The sequence below is a fragment of the Lipotes vexillifer genome, unplaced genomic scaffold, assembly GCF_000442215.2.
Source record: "Lipotes vexillifer unplaced genomic scaffold, Lipotes_vexillifer_v1.1 scaffold1706, whole genome shotgun sequence".
Classification (NCBI taxonomy): domain Eukaryota; kingdom Metazoa; phylum Chordata; class Mammalia; order Artiodactyla; family Lipotidae; genus Lipotes; species Lipotes vexillifer.
Window position 1 is genome coordinate 194196 of NW_006772773.1, and position 15373 is coordinate 209568.

Consider the following 15373-nt stretch of genomic DNA (forward strand, 5'->3'; position numbering starts at 1 on the left):
GATCTGCAAAAATGTAAAATAACAGCATTCTTCTCACTAATGGTTTGGTTTTAGAAACTATGGCGATTTTTCATAAAATGTGTTATTTATATTAACGAGGATTAGGCTTATTCTTTTAAATAAGTTATTTTTTAAATTTCTCATTTTTATGAGATATTAGCAATTATTAACAAAAATAACCCTGTGAAATAAAATTCATATTTTATCGCAAGACAAGAAAAATTCAAACACAAAAACATTTCTCTGCCTTTTGACCTTCTCTCTCCTCTCTACTGTGCATTGTGTATATGCATTTTGTATCAACCAAACCTCCTCCATCAGCGGAAATACCTGCTCAACCATACAGAGCAACATTCTCCTAGCATCAACAAGACAACTCCCTAAAAGATAACGTTCCTTCTTGATCTTGAAAGTGGCCAAGATGATGGTTAGATCTGGATTGTGTAAACTGTCAGTAATATGTCATTGAATGTACAGCCCTCTGTTTCGAAAAACTTATGTAACTGTGTTTTGACTTCTAATGATTGGAACAGTCCTTAGAGCTTTCTGAGATGCTGTTTCGGGTTATAATCCTCAGCTTGGCACAAAAAAATTTTTCCATTTCTTTTTTAGATCGACTGATTAACTTTTTATCAACAATCCACACAAAAACCAAACCTCTTTGGACTCCTTAATAATTTTTAAAGGTATCAAAAGTTTTAGAATCTTTATTCTTGAGATGTCTTCAGCAAAATTTTCACATAAAGGGCTGCATGGTAAATATCTGAGGCTTTGAGTCCATGTGGTCTGTGTACCAACTATTCAACTCAACAGTTGCAGCTGAAAAGCAGCCATTGCAATATGTAAATGAATGGAGGGTCTTGGACTTAGACCCTTGGAAATGCTGTTGCTGTGTGCAGGACTATTAGACCAGTATTGTTAGACATCCAATTTGTAGAGTTGAAAACTTTCTATTGTATTTTTTTTGTCTCAAATTAAAAACAGGGCTTCCCTGGTGGTGCAGTGGTTGAGAGTCCGCCTGCCGATGCAGGGGACACGGGTTCGTGCCCCGGTCCAGGAAGATCCCACATGCCGCGGAGCAGCTGGGCCCGTGAGCCACGGCCGCTGAGCCTGCGCGTCCGGAGCCAGTGCTCCGCAACGGGAGAGGCCACAACAGTGAGAGGCCCGCGTAACGCAAAAAAAAAAAAAAAAAAAAAAAAATTAAAAACAAACCAACCCTGTGACAGACTGTCAGTTTTCAATCTGTAGTCTACCGAATAAAAGAAAACTGACAACTGGCGACCCCTCTGCCTATTTATCTACCAGTAATACAAATCTAATTTTTCTTGGTATACTTGCTATGAAATTTTAAATTATATGTATAGATCTGTAATATCACAGTATTTTTAGTATTCAGAAATTTAGTCAACGCTTTATTTGAGGCAGTAAAAAGTAATTCAAATAGCAAAAGACCAATTCAGAGCAATTCAGCTATTGATTTGCAAAACTATGAATATAATCGGATGTAACTTAGGTGAGACTCTAAATAAGGACTAATGCTAAGTATTCTAAATAAGGACTGCTCTTTGAAGACTACTGCTTTGTTTTAACCACTCCAGCTGCCTTCTGCATGAAATGAAGCCCATCCTGCCTCTCCTCACTCATTTCTCTTACCCTTTTACTGCAGTTAATACATACCCCATAGACAAAATATGGTGATGCACTGTTGTTGTTTTTTTTTGCCTGTGTGTCCCTGCATAAAGCACCTTGAGAAGAGGAATGTTGTTTCAGTTTGATATTCCCTGCACAGGTACAATGCCTGACACAAATTCAGAATTCAGTTGCTGTATAAGATGATATATTAGGTGGCCTACTCTATATCAGTCCCTCTACTATGTGCTGGGGATGAAGCAGTGAATTAGAACCACCTGCTTCCCCTCTGAAATGGGAAATAAAGCAAGGCATCAGGTACGCTGTGAAGATTCCATAAACATAATTTTTCACAGTAACGTACCACAAAGTCAAATGGTAACGACACAGAAATAGAAAACATGATGAATTTTAATTTACACCGAAGCCCATATTTCTAGTGAAATTTTGGTTTATATGTAAACTTTTTTTAACAAACAGCTACCAACTCCTATCCACTCTCAGAAGACAAGTTATTTGCAGCACCAAATTGACACGCATACTCAAAATAGTTGCAGTTGCAGGTTTCCGATCCCCGAAGCTCGAGGCACTCAGATCCAAGCGCGCGCTAAACCCACAAGAACCCGAGCATCCTTGCGCTGCCCCCGCACTAACCGGCTCGCACTTACCCGGACCCCGCTCCCTCCTGCTCCCCACCCCTACCGACCCCATCCCATCCTTCCCCTTTCCCAGTCCCTCCCCTTTCCCCTTCTTCTCTCCTTCCCTCCCTTCCTCCACTCCCACCACCGATTTCCCCCTCCCGACCAGAACAACCAGCCTGCCCACTTCGAAGCACCTCCCGCTCACTAGCTCCACCCCCAACGTCCAGCCCCCTCTAACAGCTTCCTCTTCCCAGCGCCGAAAAGCTGGCTTCATATTCCCCACCCTATGAACCGGAAGCACGTCATGCACTGGCGCCGGGGCGCTTGTTTGGCGCGCGCGCCCTAAGCTTTGGGGCTGAGCTAGCGTCTTGGGATTTCTCTTATTTCTCCTTGCTTTTTGACTTTCTCCGGTCGCTGTTGTCTCCGATTTTCGATATGCCGTCTTCTTTGCTGGGCTCGGCAATGCCGGCGTCCACGTCGGCCGCAGCCCTGCAGGAAGCTTTGGAAAATGCGGGGCGGCTCATCGACCGTCAGTTACAAGAAGACCGCATGTACCCGGACCTTTCCGATCTGCTCATGGTGTCTGCCCCAAGTGAGTGATCGTTGCCCAGTTGGTGACTGTTTCTCATCCCAAAGGACTCTCGTCTGACTCCCTAAATAGGTCCTTATCCGCAGGGTGAATCGGCGAAGATACCCTGAGATCTGGGACGCTGTTTGCTGCATTTTGAAGGGCGGAAAAGAGCCCATTTTCAATGTTTTTCCTTCTCACTTTCTTCATTACAGGCACCTCAGGGGATAGGAATGAGGAGCAAGCCCCCATTTGAAGCAGAAAGAGGCAAAGTTTCCAGCCTTAATGAGCTTCTCATTGCCTCCAAGTGTGTATCGCTAAGACCAGATGAGAAGGATCACCTGATCCAATTCTCATCCTTGTTAATACCTCATATTAATGTTTTAGTAAAATTGGAGAGCATACGAAGTTAATTTGGAAATTTACTATGTTCGCTCAGAGATATGCTTATTTTGTATGGAGTTAGTGTAATATGAAGTCCTTAAAGGTGTTAAAAAGAACTACCAGCGGAATGAAGGGAAATCAGCACTGATGATGGGTGAACACGGAGGGAAAAGCAGATTTTTGTGCCAACAAAGAGAGGTGTCCGTAAAATATTCTGTTTATCTGTTTTAAATTAAGCCCAGGCTCCTCAAGGCATATAGAATCACACAAGTTGCTAGAAAAAAAGTGACCCCCTTTGTGAGGTGGAAATTGGAGAAGAGTAAATAAGATAAAAACAAGATTTTTGGTCGGCGAGAACCAAGATAATGTAACCAGGTTAATCTGCAATGTAAACCTAAAAGACAGCTTTGACGATTTATAAAAAGTCATTAATTGACTTATAATCAGAGGAAAGACAGAAACAAAGCAAAGAGTATTTACTCCTAACAGCTACTTACCAGTGGGCTTGTCTTAAAAGAACTGAGTGGCCTATTAGCAACTCTCATCCTGAGTAGCACTCTTCGCTTTGTACTCCTTATTTCTGAAAGCAAGGTGTAAAAACAGTCCATACATTCTGGTCTTCTCATCATACCTGACCCCAGTCCAACCTATCCACCTTTACACACATCTACCTCTTCAACCAAATTTCCTTTCCCTCTTCCATCCTATTCTCGACCTCCTTGTTCCAGTTATGCTGAATTTAACAGGTTTCCCATAAGAACCCCCTCTTCAGGATTTCATTTTACATGTACTCTTCATCATTTCTAGAATGTTCTTCTTTGCCTGACAAGCTATTCTTCCAGACTCCATTAAATACCACTTTCTCTGAAGCCTTTCTCAACCAGGAATAACTCTAGTGAGGTTTATATCCTCACCAGAGTTATTAATTCCATCCTTTGTGTTCCTACTGCAGTTTAACATGTGTAATGTTCTATCAAAATTATGTTTTAAGAGTAAATGGAACGTCTGGGATTCGCTTCAAAAAACACATTAGGGAAAAAGTGGATAGTGACTGACATATATGAAACATGACTGGGCATGTTACTGGTAATTTTTGAAGCTGGATACTCAATACATAGGGATTGATTGCATTTGTTCTCTAGTTGTATAAATTTAAAAATTTTTCATAATACATTTAAAAATTTGTTTTATATGTCAGTTTCCCCCAACATCTTTGTACTCTAGAGAGGCTGAAAAGGTGCCTGAGTAAATAATAATAGTAAATAGTCAGAACTAAAATACCTTGCTCAGGACTAGGAAGGACAGGCGGAATAGACCAGCCTGCTCTTGCCCTTAGTGTCTGGGCTTTAGAGGAAGAGAAGGTTGCCAGTTGAGAGCAGTTTATAGAGTAGTCTGATTCTCTCCCACTCCCCCCCCCCATAAAATATTGCTTTTGTGGAATTACAGGCATACCTCATTTTACTGTGGTTTGTTTTATTGCACTTTGCAGATACTGTTTTTTTTTAACAGATTGGTGGCACCCCTGCCTTGTCAGGTGACAGCATATTTTAGTAATATTTTTTTAATTAAGGTGTGTACATTGTTTTTTTAGACATAATGCTGTTGCATACTTAGACGTCAGTATAGTGTAAACATAACTTTTACATGCACCGGAAAACCAAAAAATTAATGTGACTCACTTCTGGGCATGTTCATTTTATTGCAGTGGTCTGGAACCAAACCCACAACGTCTCTGAGGTTTGCCTTTATTTGTATATTGGTCTGAGGGTGGGGGGTGGATACATAACGGGAAAAGGCATGGATTGTTTTAATCTTTAAATTTTTAAGTGGGAAAGGAAATGCTGTTTTTTCCCCAGTCAGTATTTTGTTTGTCCACAGTTGTTTTTATCTGAGAATAACAGAGCTGTTTTATAATTTTTTTCCTATTTCAGATTAGTAAAATAATAGGAAAACACTATAAATTATTGAACTAAACATTTCTTTTCTTATGGAGAAAGTCTTTGTGAAAGATAACCTTCTGTTCAGTGTTGAAACCAGTAATTGCACCCCATCTTAACATTGGAATTTATCAGGCCTCCTTTGTGTCAGATCAGAATTACTTTATTCTCTCTATACCTTTAGAACCAGATACACAATTTTTCTGTAGCTTGCAATACTTCTGTATGCCCATTTGATGCCCAATACATTATTATTTTAAATAAATGCGCTTTTTTAATTTTATTTTTTGTAGATAATCCCACTGTTTCTGGCATGTCAGATATGGATTATCCTCTACAAGGACCTGGTTTGCTGTCAGTACCCAACCTGCCAGAGATCAGTTCCATTCGAAGAGTTCCTCTCCCACCTGAACTTGTTGAACAGTTTGGACGTATCCTATTACTTTGTATTTAACTCTTTAAAAAATTTAAAAATTGGTATTCTCATTATTATAATTCTAGTTTTGTGTTTAATTAGCACATTGTGTATAAGTTCTTATAAGGTTTTATTTAAAATACATTTTAAGTATGTGGGTAGTTTGCCATGTGCCTAGAAAATTTCATCGAAGATTGAATGTTGAAAATTGAGTCACATTTTAATTGTTTGGGGGCATTGAGGAGAGTAAATTGTTTACAAGCAACTCTGCATTTTTGAATGATATATGACAAGGCATTACTTTCCAATTAAGTGCTATACAGGGAATTTTTTACTACCACTCTTTTTCAGTTCAAAGACCCATGATTTTTGTTTTTATTTTTTCCTGTATGTTAACATTTTAGAACTGGGAAGTGGCTCTGAAAATGTTTAAAATAAAACTGCAAGGTATTTTCTTCTGCAAATACCCCCCAAAAAGTTTTTGGTGTGTTTTTACACTTACTGGTGTCTTAGAATTGAAGTTTATAATTTATTGTATTTCTAAGGATTACAGTAAGAATCTGTATCTAAAGGTATAAGAAACTGAAGTATTGATACTCATGCCATCTTCATAGACTGAGAAGTTAGAGGAGTTTTCTTATCCTCTAAAAATAAGATTTTATTTGTTTTTCTTAAAGTGTGGCATACTCTATAAAAGGACTATATAGTTCTTTGCTAGGAAGCTTTTATAAAAATCAGTCTGTAACTCTCATAATAAAGGCATCAAGATGCTATATAAAAATTTAATCTGACTTTTAAAAGTATGTTAATCTGTTCAGGGTAAAGGGCTTCATATTTCAATACAGTGTGATTTAGAAAAAAAAGAAATGAAAAATTAGGGAAAATGCTTGTAAAATAAATAGAAAAACTAGTAAAATCCAATTTATATTTTCATTGTTTCTCTGAGACTTTGTAAAATAGTGTCATTAAATAAATAATATACCTTATCATATACTCTACCCTTGCTTAGTTTCTTAATATTCTTTAATTCTCTGGTAATACTATACTATCTACAAGAGATATTTCTTTAATTCGGAAATTATTTTGTTTTCACAATTGTTTCATTATCTTATAATTACGTAAATAATTCTTTGTCTATTTTTCAGTTTATACGAGGCTTGTAGATTGTCAACTGGCTGCGACTTTAGCATGCCGACTGTTTTTCTTAGTTTTTTTATAAATTTATTTATTTTTATTTTTGGCTGCGTTGGGTCTTTATTGCTGAGTGCAGGCTTTCTCTGCTTGTGGCAAACGGGGGCTTCTCTTGTTGCAGAGCATGGGCTCTAGACTTGTGGGCTTCAGCAGTTGTGGTGCGCGGGCTTCGTTGCTCCGCGGCATGTGGGATCTTCCTGGACCAAGGATCAAACCCGTGTCCCCTGCATTGGCAGGCGGATTCTTAATCACTGCACCACCAGGGAAGTCCCTGTTTTTTGTTTTTTTTGTTTTTTTTTAATCACTCTTTTATACCATTGGAAAAACTGGTCCAGTGAAACAGTTTATACTGTTAAAGTCCAATGGTATTACTCAGAATCAATATTTTTTTAAGTTAGTAATGGCAAAAACATTACATTTGTTATTTAGAGTACATTATAAATGGTCAGATAGCTTTATTTAGAAGTTATAATAAATATTTCTGTCATACACTATGGCTTTCATTAAACTCATTGGAAATAAAGATACTTCATTTGCTCTTTTGATTGAAGAGTGAATAAGTCATGATTTTTTAATCATACATTTTATTTATTTTATTTTATTTTATTTTATTTTTTTGCGGTACGCGGGCCTCTCACTGTTGTGGCCTCTCCCGTTGCGGAGCACAGGCTCCCGATGCATGCAGGCTCAGCAGCCATGGCTCACGGGCCTAGCCGCTCCGTGGCATGTGCGATCTTCCCGGACCGGGGCACAAACCCGTGTCCCCTGCATCGGCAGGCGGACTCTCAACCTCTGTGCCACCAGGGAAGCCCTAATCATACATTTTAAATCAAAATCTTTTTTTTTTTTTCTCTCCCGTTGCGGAGCACAGGCTCCAGACGCACAGGCCCAGCGGCCATGGCTCACGGGCCCAGCCGCCCCGCCACACGCGGGACCCTCCCGTACCGGGGCACGAGCCCGCGTCCCCTGCATCGGCAGCTGGACTCCCAACCACTGCGCCACCAGGGAAGCCCTAAATCAAAATCTTTTGAAACAAGTTTAAGAAAAATGAGATTGAAATCTTTCTACCTTACATCCACACTACCTCAGATATGCAGTGTAACTGCATGATGGGCGTGTTCCCTCCTATCAGTAGAGCTTGGCTCACAATCGACAGTGACATATTCATGTGGAACTACGAAGATGGGTATGTGTTTATGACTGGTTTGCTTTAGCATGGTTAGAATTTAAATTATCTTTATTACAACTAGTATTCTACTCATTAAAAGCTGCCTGGTTTATCTTTCATTCGTCTAACATCCGGGTCAGTGCTTCTCAGTGTATATACCAACGTGGGGATGGGGTTAAGATATGGATTATGTTTTAGTCATTAAGGCTTAGGAGTCTGCATTTGTAACAAGCTCCCAGGTGATGCTGGGGATCTGGGTACCACTCTGAGTAACAGCAGTATTATTTCCCCAACTCCTATAATAATGATAGTCTATCAGTAATTCTTTGAGAGATGGTTTGAGATTTTTAAAGACCTCTGTTTTCCCTGCGTATCATGGAGTGGGAGGATGTTAGTTTATTGAAGTATCTTAACAGTTTTGTTGTTATTCTGTGGGCTTGACCTTGTGTAAATTAAATGTGTATAAAAGAGTATGAGTGAAGGCCCAAGGCATTCTTGTTTAAAGTTTATTGATCTGATGATCTTACTCTTGGCTACTTGGAGAAAAATTTTACCTTCCAGTTCTCCATCGTATTATCTTTAGGTGAGGGGTGAGATAACCAGAGGAAGATCCATATTAAGATGTTAGTCTTGCTCCTGAGTAATTAACATACTTGTTAGAAACATACAGTGTCATTGAATCAAAACTGACACTATATGAGAACTTGTAGCTTAAACTATTTTTATTTGCTGTTCTTTTTTTAATTAGAAATTTTCCTAGCTATTTTTATTGTTGAAATGGTATATAGTCATAATAATAGTGATATAAGGTTGAGATTGTTCTTCATGTACCATGAACGTTGCCCCAGTTTGTTATATTACACATAACATATTCAATTTTAAACTAAAGAGTGGAAGCTGTTCCTTTAGGCATTGATCTCTTCAAGAAAACCTAATGCAAGAAAATTACAAAATAGATAAATGTGAGAATAATTTCGTTGAAAAGTGTTTACACTTTAATGAAATTTTTATACTTCCATTGACTTCTAACTTATTCATTTAAAAACCACATTGAGCTTATCATTATCACTTTTTGTGCTTGAATAGTACTGAATAAACATAGTCCCTGCCCACATGGAAAGTGTGGTTCAACCTTATTGTGTGTTCAAACTAAACTCATTTAAAGAAAAATTATTTGAATATTGTGTTTATTGAAAAAATCAAGGCACAGGTACTGGATATAAATCTTTACTTCCTAAATTCAATTCTGTAAAAACCTTAGCCTTCATTTCAGTTATTCCGATAGCTTTCTATTACAAATCCCAGTTCCATCTGGATGATAGAAACGTATTGTTGTTCAATTCACTTTTCTCTAATCCCCAGCTCTCCCAATATTGTTCTTAGTTCTGGGGGCTGTGTCAGTTGTTGAAGGAGCCTGTGTAATTCCACACCATTGGGAAAATGGGGAAACCTGGCCCCACGTAGGTTGCCATGTAGGTGTTTTCTGTCCACTTGTGTGGCCCTTTGCAGGACAACCAGTTTTCCTCAAAGTCTGGATCATTTTTTTTTCTTGGTATTTATCCTGCTTGCTGTTCTCTGAGCGTATTGGATCTAGGTTTGAAGTCTTTGCTATTTTTGAAAATTTTTCAACCATTGTCTTATTAAAGTATTTGTTCTTTCCTGTTCTCTTCCTTTCTCTTCTGAGATTTGTTATACTTTTGTTAGACTGCTTGATGTTTTCCAACAAATTTTGGATGCTCTGTTTGGATGTGCCACTCCTTTTTCTCTTTTTATTTCAATTTGGACAATTTCTATTGACCTTTAACTTCATGTTTACTGATTCTTTCGTCAAGTCTACTGAGAAGTCCATATAAGACATTCTTTGTGCTGTGCTTTTTATTTCTAACATTTTCACTGGCTTATTTCTACTTATTTTCTTTGCTGAAATTCCTTACCTGTTTATACATATTGCTCATCATTTTTATTAGAGCCTATACTATATTGATTATATTTATTTAAAATTTCCTGTCTGATAGTTCAGACATCTGACTCTGGTTCTGTTGATTGCTTTGTTTCTTGACACTGGGGCTTTTTTTTGCTTGCTTTTTTGCTCATGTTTTGTTACTCAAAGCCAGACACCATGTATAGGACAGTGAATACTGCAATAAATACCCTTTATCCTTAGAAATGGGCGTGTCTCTTCCTTTGCTAGAGCCTAGCAGGTAGGCCTTTATTGTGAGGGAGTTGACTTTTTCCAAGTCAGGAGTTAAGCCGAGTGTGGTTTTGTTGGTGCAGTGGTTACCTTCAGTGGACCACAGGTTTCAAATTCCTTTAGAATTATTTTGCACTTAGCGTACAGATTGGGTTGCTGGATTTTTTCTCAGTGTTCCTGTTTCTCCCCCAGCAACAGGCTCTCCCTGTGAGCCTGTTCTTCTGAGAGGGTCCTCTTGCCCCTGCCGCAGGAGTAGATTGTTGTTACTTGAGACTTGCAACCTGGTGGGGGAATGTTTGGAATGGGGACCAGCATTCCGCTTTTTCCTGGTTTCCGCTTAGCCTTAGGTAGGTCTGTGTGCCTGAGTCTTGGAACTAAAACAGTTTTGTTTGCTGGTTCATTATATTCTGTAGTCTTGAAGAACATTATAAAACTTTTTCCTTTACATGTGTAACATGTTTTTTCTTCAACTGTTGACAGAGGAGACCTTGCCTATTTTGATGGACTTAATGAGACTATTCTTGCTGTGGGGCTTGTGAAACCAAAAGCTGGTAAGAAATAAAAATATAAAGATTAAATTATGTTTGTACATAAGATTCCAAATGTTTTAGGACTAAATGATATTATACTTTAAGTAATTAACTTTCCTATTGAAGTTTTGTTTTAAATTACTTCTAATTAGAAATATAAAAAGTGATTAGGAATATTTAACAATTTACTAACCTTATGGTATAAATGAGTCTGCCTTTAAAATTGTTAAACTATAATTCTTGAATTTTATCTTGCTTTTTGTTAGTCTTTTTTTTTTATCTTTTCAAGTTTGCATAAGTTTTTTTTTTTTTACATCTTTATTGGAGTATAATTGCTTTACAATGGTGTGTTAGTTTCTGCTTTATAACAAAGTAAGTCATTTATACACATACATATATTCCCATATCTCCTCCCTCTTGCGTCTCCCTCCCTCCCACCCTCCCTATCCCACCCATCCAGGTGGTCACAAAGCACCGAGCTGATCTCCCTGTTCGATGCGGCTGCTTCCCACTAGCTATCTGTTTTACATTTGGTAGTATATATATGTCCTTATCACTCTCTCACTTCGTCCCAGCTTACCCTTCCCCCTCACCATGTCCTCAAGTCCATTTTCTTGTAGGTCTGCGTCTTTATTCCCGTCCTGCCCCTAAGTTCTTCAGAACCATTTTTTTTTTTTAGATTCCGTATATATGTGTTAGCATACTGTATTTGTTTTTCTCTTTCTGACTTACTTCACTTTGTGTGACAGTCTCTAAGTCCATCCACCTCACTACAAATAACTCAGTTACGTTGCTTTTTATGGCGGAGTAATATTCCATTGTATATATGTGCCATATCTTCTTTTTCTTTTCTTTAACATCTTTATTGGAGTATAATTGCTTTACAGTGTTGTGTTAGTTTCTGCTGTATAACAAACTGAATCACCTATATGTATACATATATCCCCGTATCTCCTCCCTCTTGTGTCTCCCTCCCACTCTCCCTATCCCACCCCTCTAGGTGGTCACAGAGCACCGAGCTGATCTCCCTGTGTGATGCAGCTGCTTCCCACTAGCTATCTGTTTTACATTTGGTAGTGTATATCTGTCCACACCACCCTGTCACTCTGTCCCAGCTTACCCTTCCCCCTCCCCGTGTCCTCAAGTCCATTCTCTAGTAGGTCTGCGTCTTTATTCCCGTCCTGCCCCTAGGTTCTTCATGACCTTTTTTTTTTATTTTTTAGATTCCATATATATGTGTTAGCATATGGTATTTGTTTTTCTCTTTCTGACTTACTTCACTCTGTATGACAGACTCTAGGTCCATCCACCTCACTACAAATAACTCATTTCATTTCTTTTTATGGCTGAGTAATATTCCTTTGTATATATGTGCCACATCTTCTTTATCCATTCATCTGTTGATGGACACCTAGGTTGCTTCCATGTCCTGGCTATTGTAAATAGAGCTGCAATGAACAATGAATTATGGTCCAGTAGTGGGATTGCTGGGTCGTATGGTAGTTGTATTTTTAGTTTTTTAAGGAACCTCCATACTGTTCTCCATAGTGGCTGTATCAATTTACATTCCCACCAAGAGTGCAAGACGGTTCCCTTTTCTCCACACCCTTTCCAGCATTTATTGTTTGTAGATTTTTTAATGATGGCCATTCTGACCAGTGTGAGGTGATACCTCATTATAGTTTAGATTTGCATTTCTCTAATGATTAGTGATGTTGAGCATCCTTTCATGTGATTGCTGGCAATCTGTAGATCTTCTTTGGAGAAATGTCTACTTAGGTCTTCTGCCCATTTTTGGATTGGGTTGTTTCTTTTTCTGATATTGAGCTGGATGAGATGCCTGTAAATTTTGGAGATTAATACTTTGTCAGCTGCTTCATTTGCAAATATTTTCTCCCATTCTGAGGGGTGTCTTTTCGTCTTTGCTGTGCAAAAACTTTTAAGTTTCATTAGGTCCCATTTGTTTATTTTTGTTTTTACTTCCATTTCTCTAGGAGGTGGGTCAAAAAGGATCTTGCTGTGATTTAAGTCAGAGAGTGTTCTGCCTACGTTTTCCTCTAAGAGTTTTATACTGTCTGGCCTTACATTTAGATTTTTAATCCATTGTGAGTTTATTTTTGTGTATGGTATTAGGGAGTGTTCTAATTTTCATTCTTTTACGTTTAGCTGTCCAGTTTTCCCAGCAACACTTATTGAAGAAGCTGTCTTTTCTCCATTGTATAGTCTTGCCTCCTTTATGAAAGATAAGGTGACCATATGTGCATGAGTTTTCCTCTGGGCTTTCTATCCTGTTCCATTGATCCATATTTCTGTTTTTGTGCCAGTACCGTACTGTCCTGATTACTGTAGCTTTGTAGTATAGTCTTAAGTCTGGGAGCCTGATTCCTCCAGCTCCGTTTTTCTTTCTCAAGATTGCTTTGGCTCTTCGGGGTCTTTTGTGTGTCCATACAAATTGTGAAATTTTTTGTTCTAGTTCTGTGAAAAATGCCTGTGGTACTTTGATACGATTGCATTGAATCTGTAGATTGCTTTGGGTAGTATAGTCGTTTTCACAATGTTGATTCTTCCAATCCAAGAACATGGTATATCTCTCCATCTATTTGTATAATCTTTAATTTCTTAAATCAGTGTCTTATAGTTTTCTGCATACAGGTCTTTTGTCTCCTTAGGTAGGTTTATTCCTAGGTATTTTATTCTTTTTGTTGCAGTGGTAAATGGGAGTGTTTCCTTAATTGCTCTTTCAGATTTTTCATTATTAGTGTATAGGAATGCAAAAGATTTCTGTGCATTACTTTTGTATCCTGCTTCTTTACCAAATTCATTGATTAGCTCTAGTAGTTTTCTGGTAGCATCTTTAGGATTCTCTATGTATAGTATCATATCATCTGCAAACAGCGACAGCTTTACTTTTTCTTTTCCAACTTGGATTCCTTTTAATTCTTTTTCTTCTCTGATTGCTGTGGCTAAAACTTCCCAAATTATGTTGGATAGTAGTGGTGAGATAGGACAGCCTTGTCTTGTTCCTGGTCTTAGAGGAAATGGTTTCAGTTTTTTACCATTGAGAATGATGTTGGCTGTGGGTTTGTCATATATGGCCTTTATTATTTTGAGATAGGTTCCCTCTATTCCTACTTTCTGGAGAGTTTTTATCATAAATGGTGTTGAATTTGTCAAAAGGTTTTTCTGCATCTATTGAGATTATCATATGTTTTTTTTCCTTGACGTGCAGGCTCAGCGGCCATGGCTCACGGGCCCAGCCGCTCCGTGGCATGTGGGATCTTCCCAAACCAGGGCACAAACCCGTGTCCCCTGCATCGGTAGGCGGACTCTCAACCACTGCGCCACCAGGGAAGCCCGGTGTATGATCCTTTTAATGTGCTGTTGGATTCTGTTTGCTAGTATTTTGTTGAGCATTTTTGCATCTATGTTCATCAGTTATATTGGCCTGTAGTTTTCTTTTTTTGTGACTTTTTTTTTTTAGTATCAGGGTTATGGTGGCCTTGTAGAATGAGTTTGGGAGTGTTCCTTCCTCTGTTACATTTTGGAAGAGTTTGAGAAGGATAAGTGTTAGCTCTTCTCTAAATGTTTCATAGAATTCCCCTGTGAAGCCGTCTGGTCCTGGGCTTTTGTTTGTTGGAAGATTTTTAATCGTACTTTCGATTTCAGTGCTTGTGTTTGGTCTGTTTATATTTTCTGTTTCTTCCTGGTTCAGTCTCGGAAAGGTGTGCTTTTCTAAGAATTTGTCCATTTCTTCAAGGTTGTCCATTTTATTGGCATATAGCTGCTTGTAGTAATCTTTCATGATCCTTTGTATTTCTGCCATGTCAGTTTTTACTTCTCCTTTTTCATTTCTAATTCTGTTGATTTGAATCTTCTCCCTTTTTTTCTTGATGAGTCTGGCTAATGGTTTATCAATTTTGTTTATCTTCTCAAAGAAGCAGCTTTTAGTTTTATTGATCTTTGCTATTGTTTCCTTCATTTCTTTTTCATTTATTTCTGATCTGATCTTTATGATTTCTTTCCTTCTGCTAACTTTGGGGGTTTTTTATTCTTCTTTCTCTAATTGTTTTCGGTATAAGATTAGGTTGTTTAAGATGTTTCTTGTTTCTTGAGGTACGATTGTATTGCTATTAACTTCCCTCTTAGAACTGCTTTTGCTGTATCGCATAGGTTTTGGGTCATCCTGTTTTCATTGTCATTTGTTCCTAGGTATTTTTTGATTTCCTCTTTGATTTCTTCAGTGATTTCTTGGTTATTTAATAGTGTATTGTTTAGCCTCCATGTGTTTGTATTTTTTACAGTTCTTTTTTTCTGTAATTGATATCTAGTCTCATAGCGTTGTGGTCGGAAAAGATACTTGATACAATTTCGATTTTCTTAAATTTACCAAGGCCTGATTTGTGACCCAAGATATGATCTCTCCTGGAGAATGTTCCATGAGCACTTTAGAAGAAAGTGTGTTCTGTTGTTTTTGGATGGAATGTCCTATAAATATCAATTAAGTCCATCTTGTTTAATGTATCATTTAAAGCTTGTGTTTCCTTATTTATTTTCTTTTTCGGATCCGTCCTTTGGTGAAAGTGGGGTGTTAAAGTCCCCTGTTATGAATGTTGTAACACTGATTTTAAATGTCATTAAATACTGAAGTGTTTGTGTCTAAGATTTGGGTTTTTGTTTGGTTGGTTGGTTTTTTTACTACTCTCTACTTATTTACATGAT

At 38.0% G+C, this 15373-nt stretch overlaps 1 protein-coding gene across 2 annotated transcripts in view; it reads left to right on the forward strand.

Annotated features, from left to right (window-relative positions):
* Positions 1-2562: 2562 nt before the first annotated feature.
* NUP155 (nucleoporin 155) overlaps positions 2563-15373 on the forward strand; it is a 59737-nt gene continuing 46926 nt past the window's right edge. For both annotated transcript variants that reach the window (XM_007447915.1, XM_007447914.1), the window contains exons 1-4: positions 2563-2862; positions 5453-5590; positions 7855-7951; positions 10605-10675. In XM_007447915.1, coding sequence (XP_007447977.1) covers positions 2706-2862; positions 5453-5590; positions 7855-7951; positions 10605-10675 — 463 coding nt within the window. In that variant the 5' untranslated portion in view covers positions 2563-2705. The remainder of the gene's footprint in view (positions 2863-5452; positions 5591-7854; positions 7952-10604; positions 10676-15373) is intronic.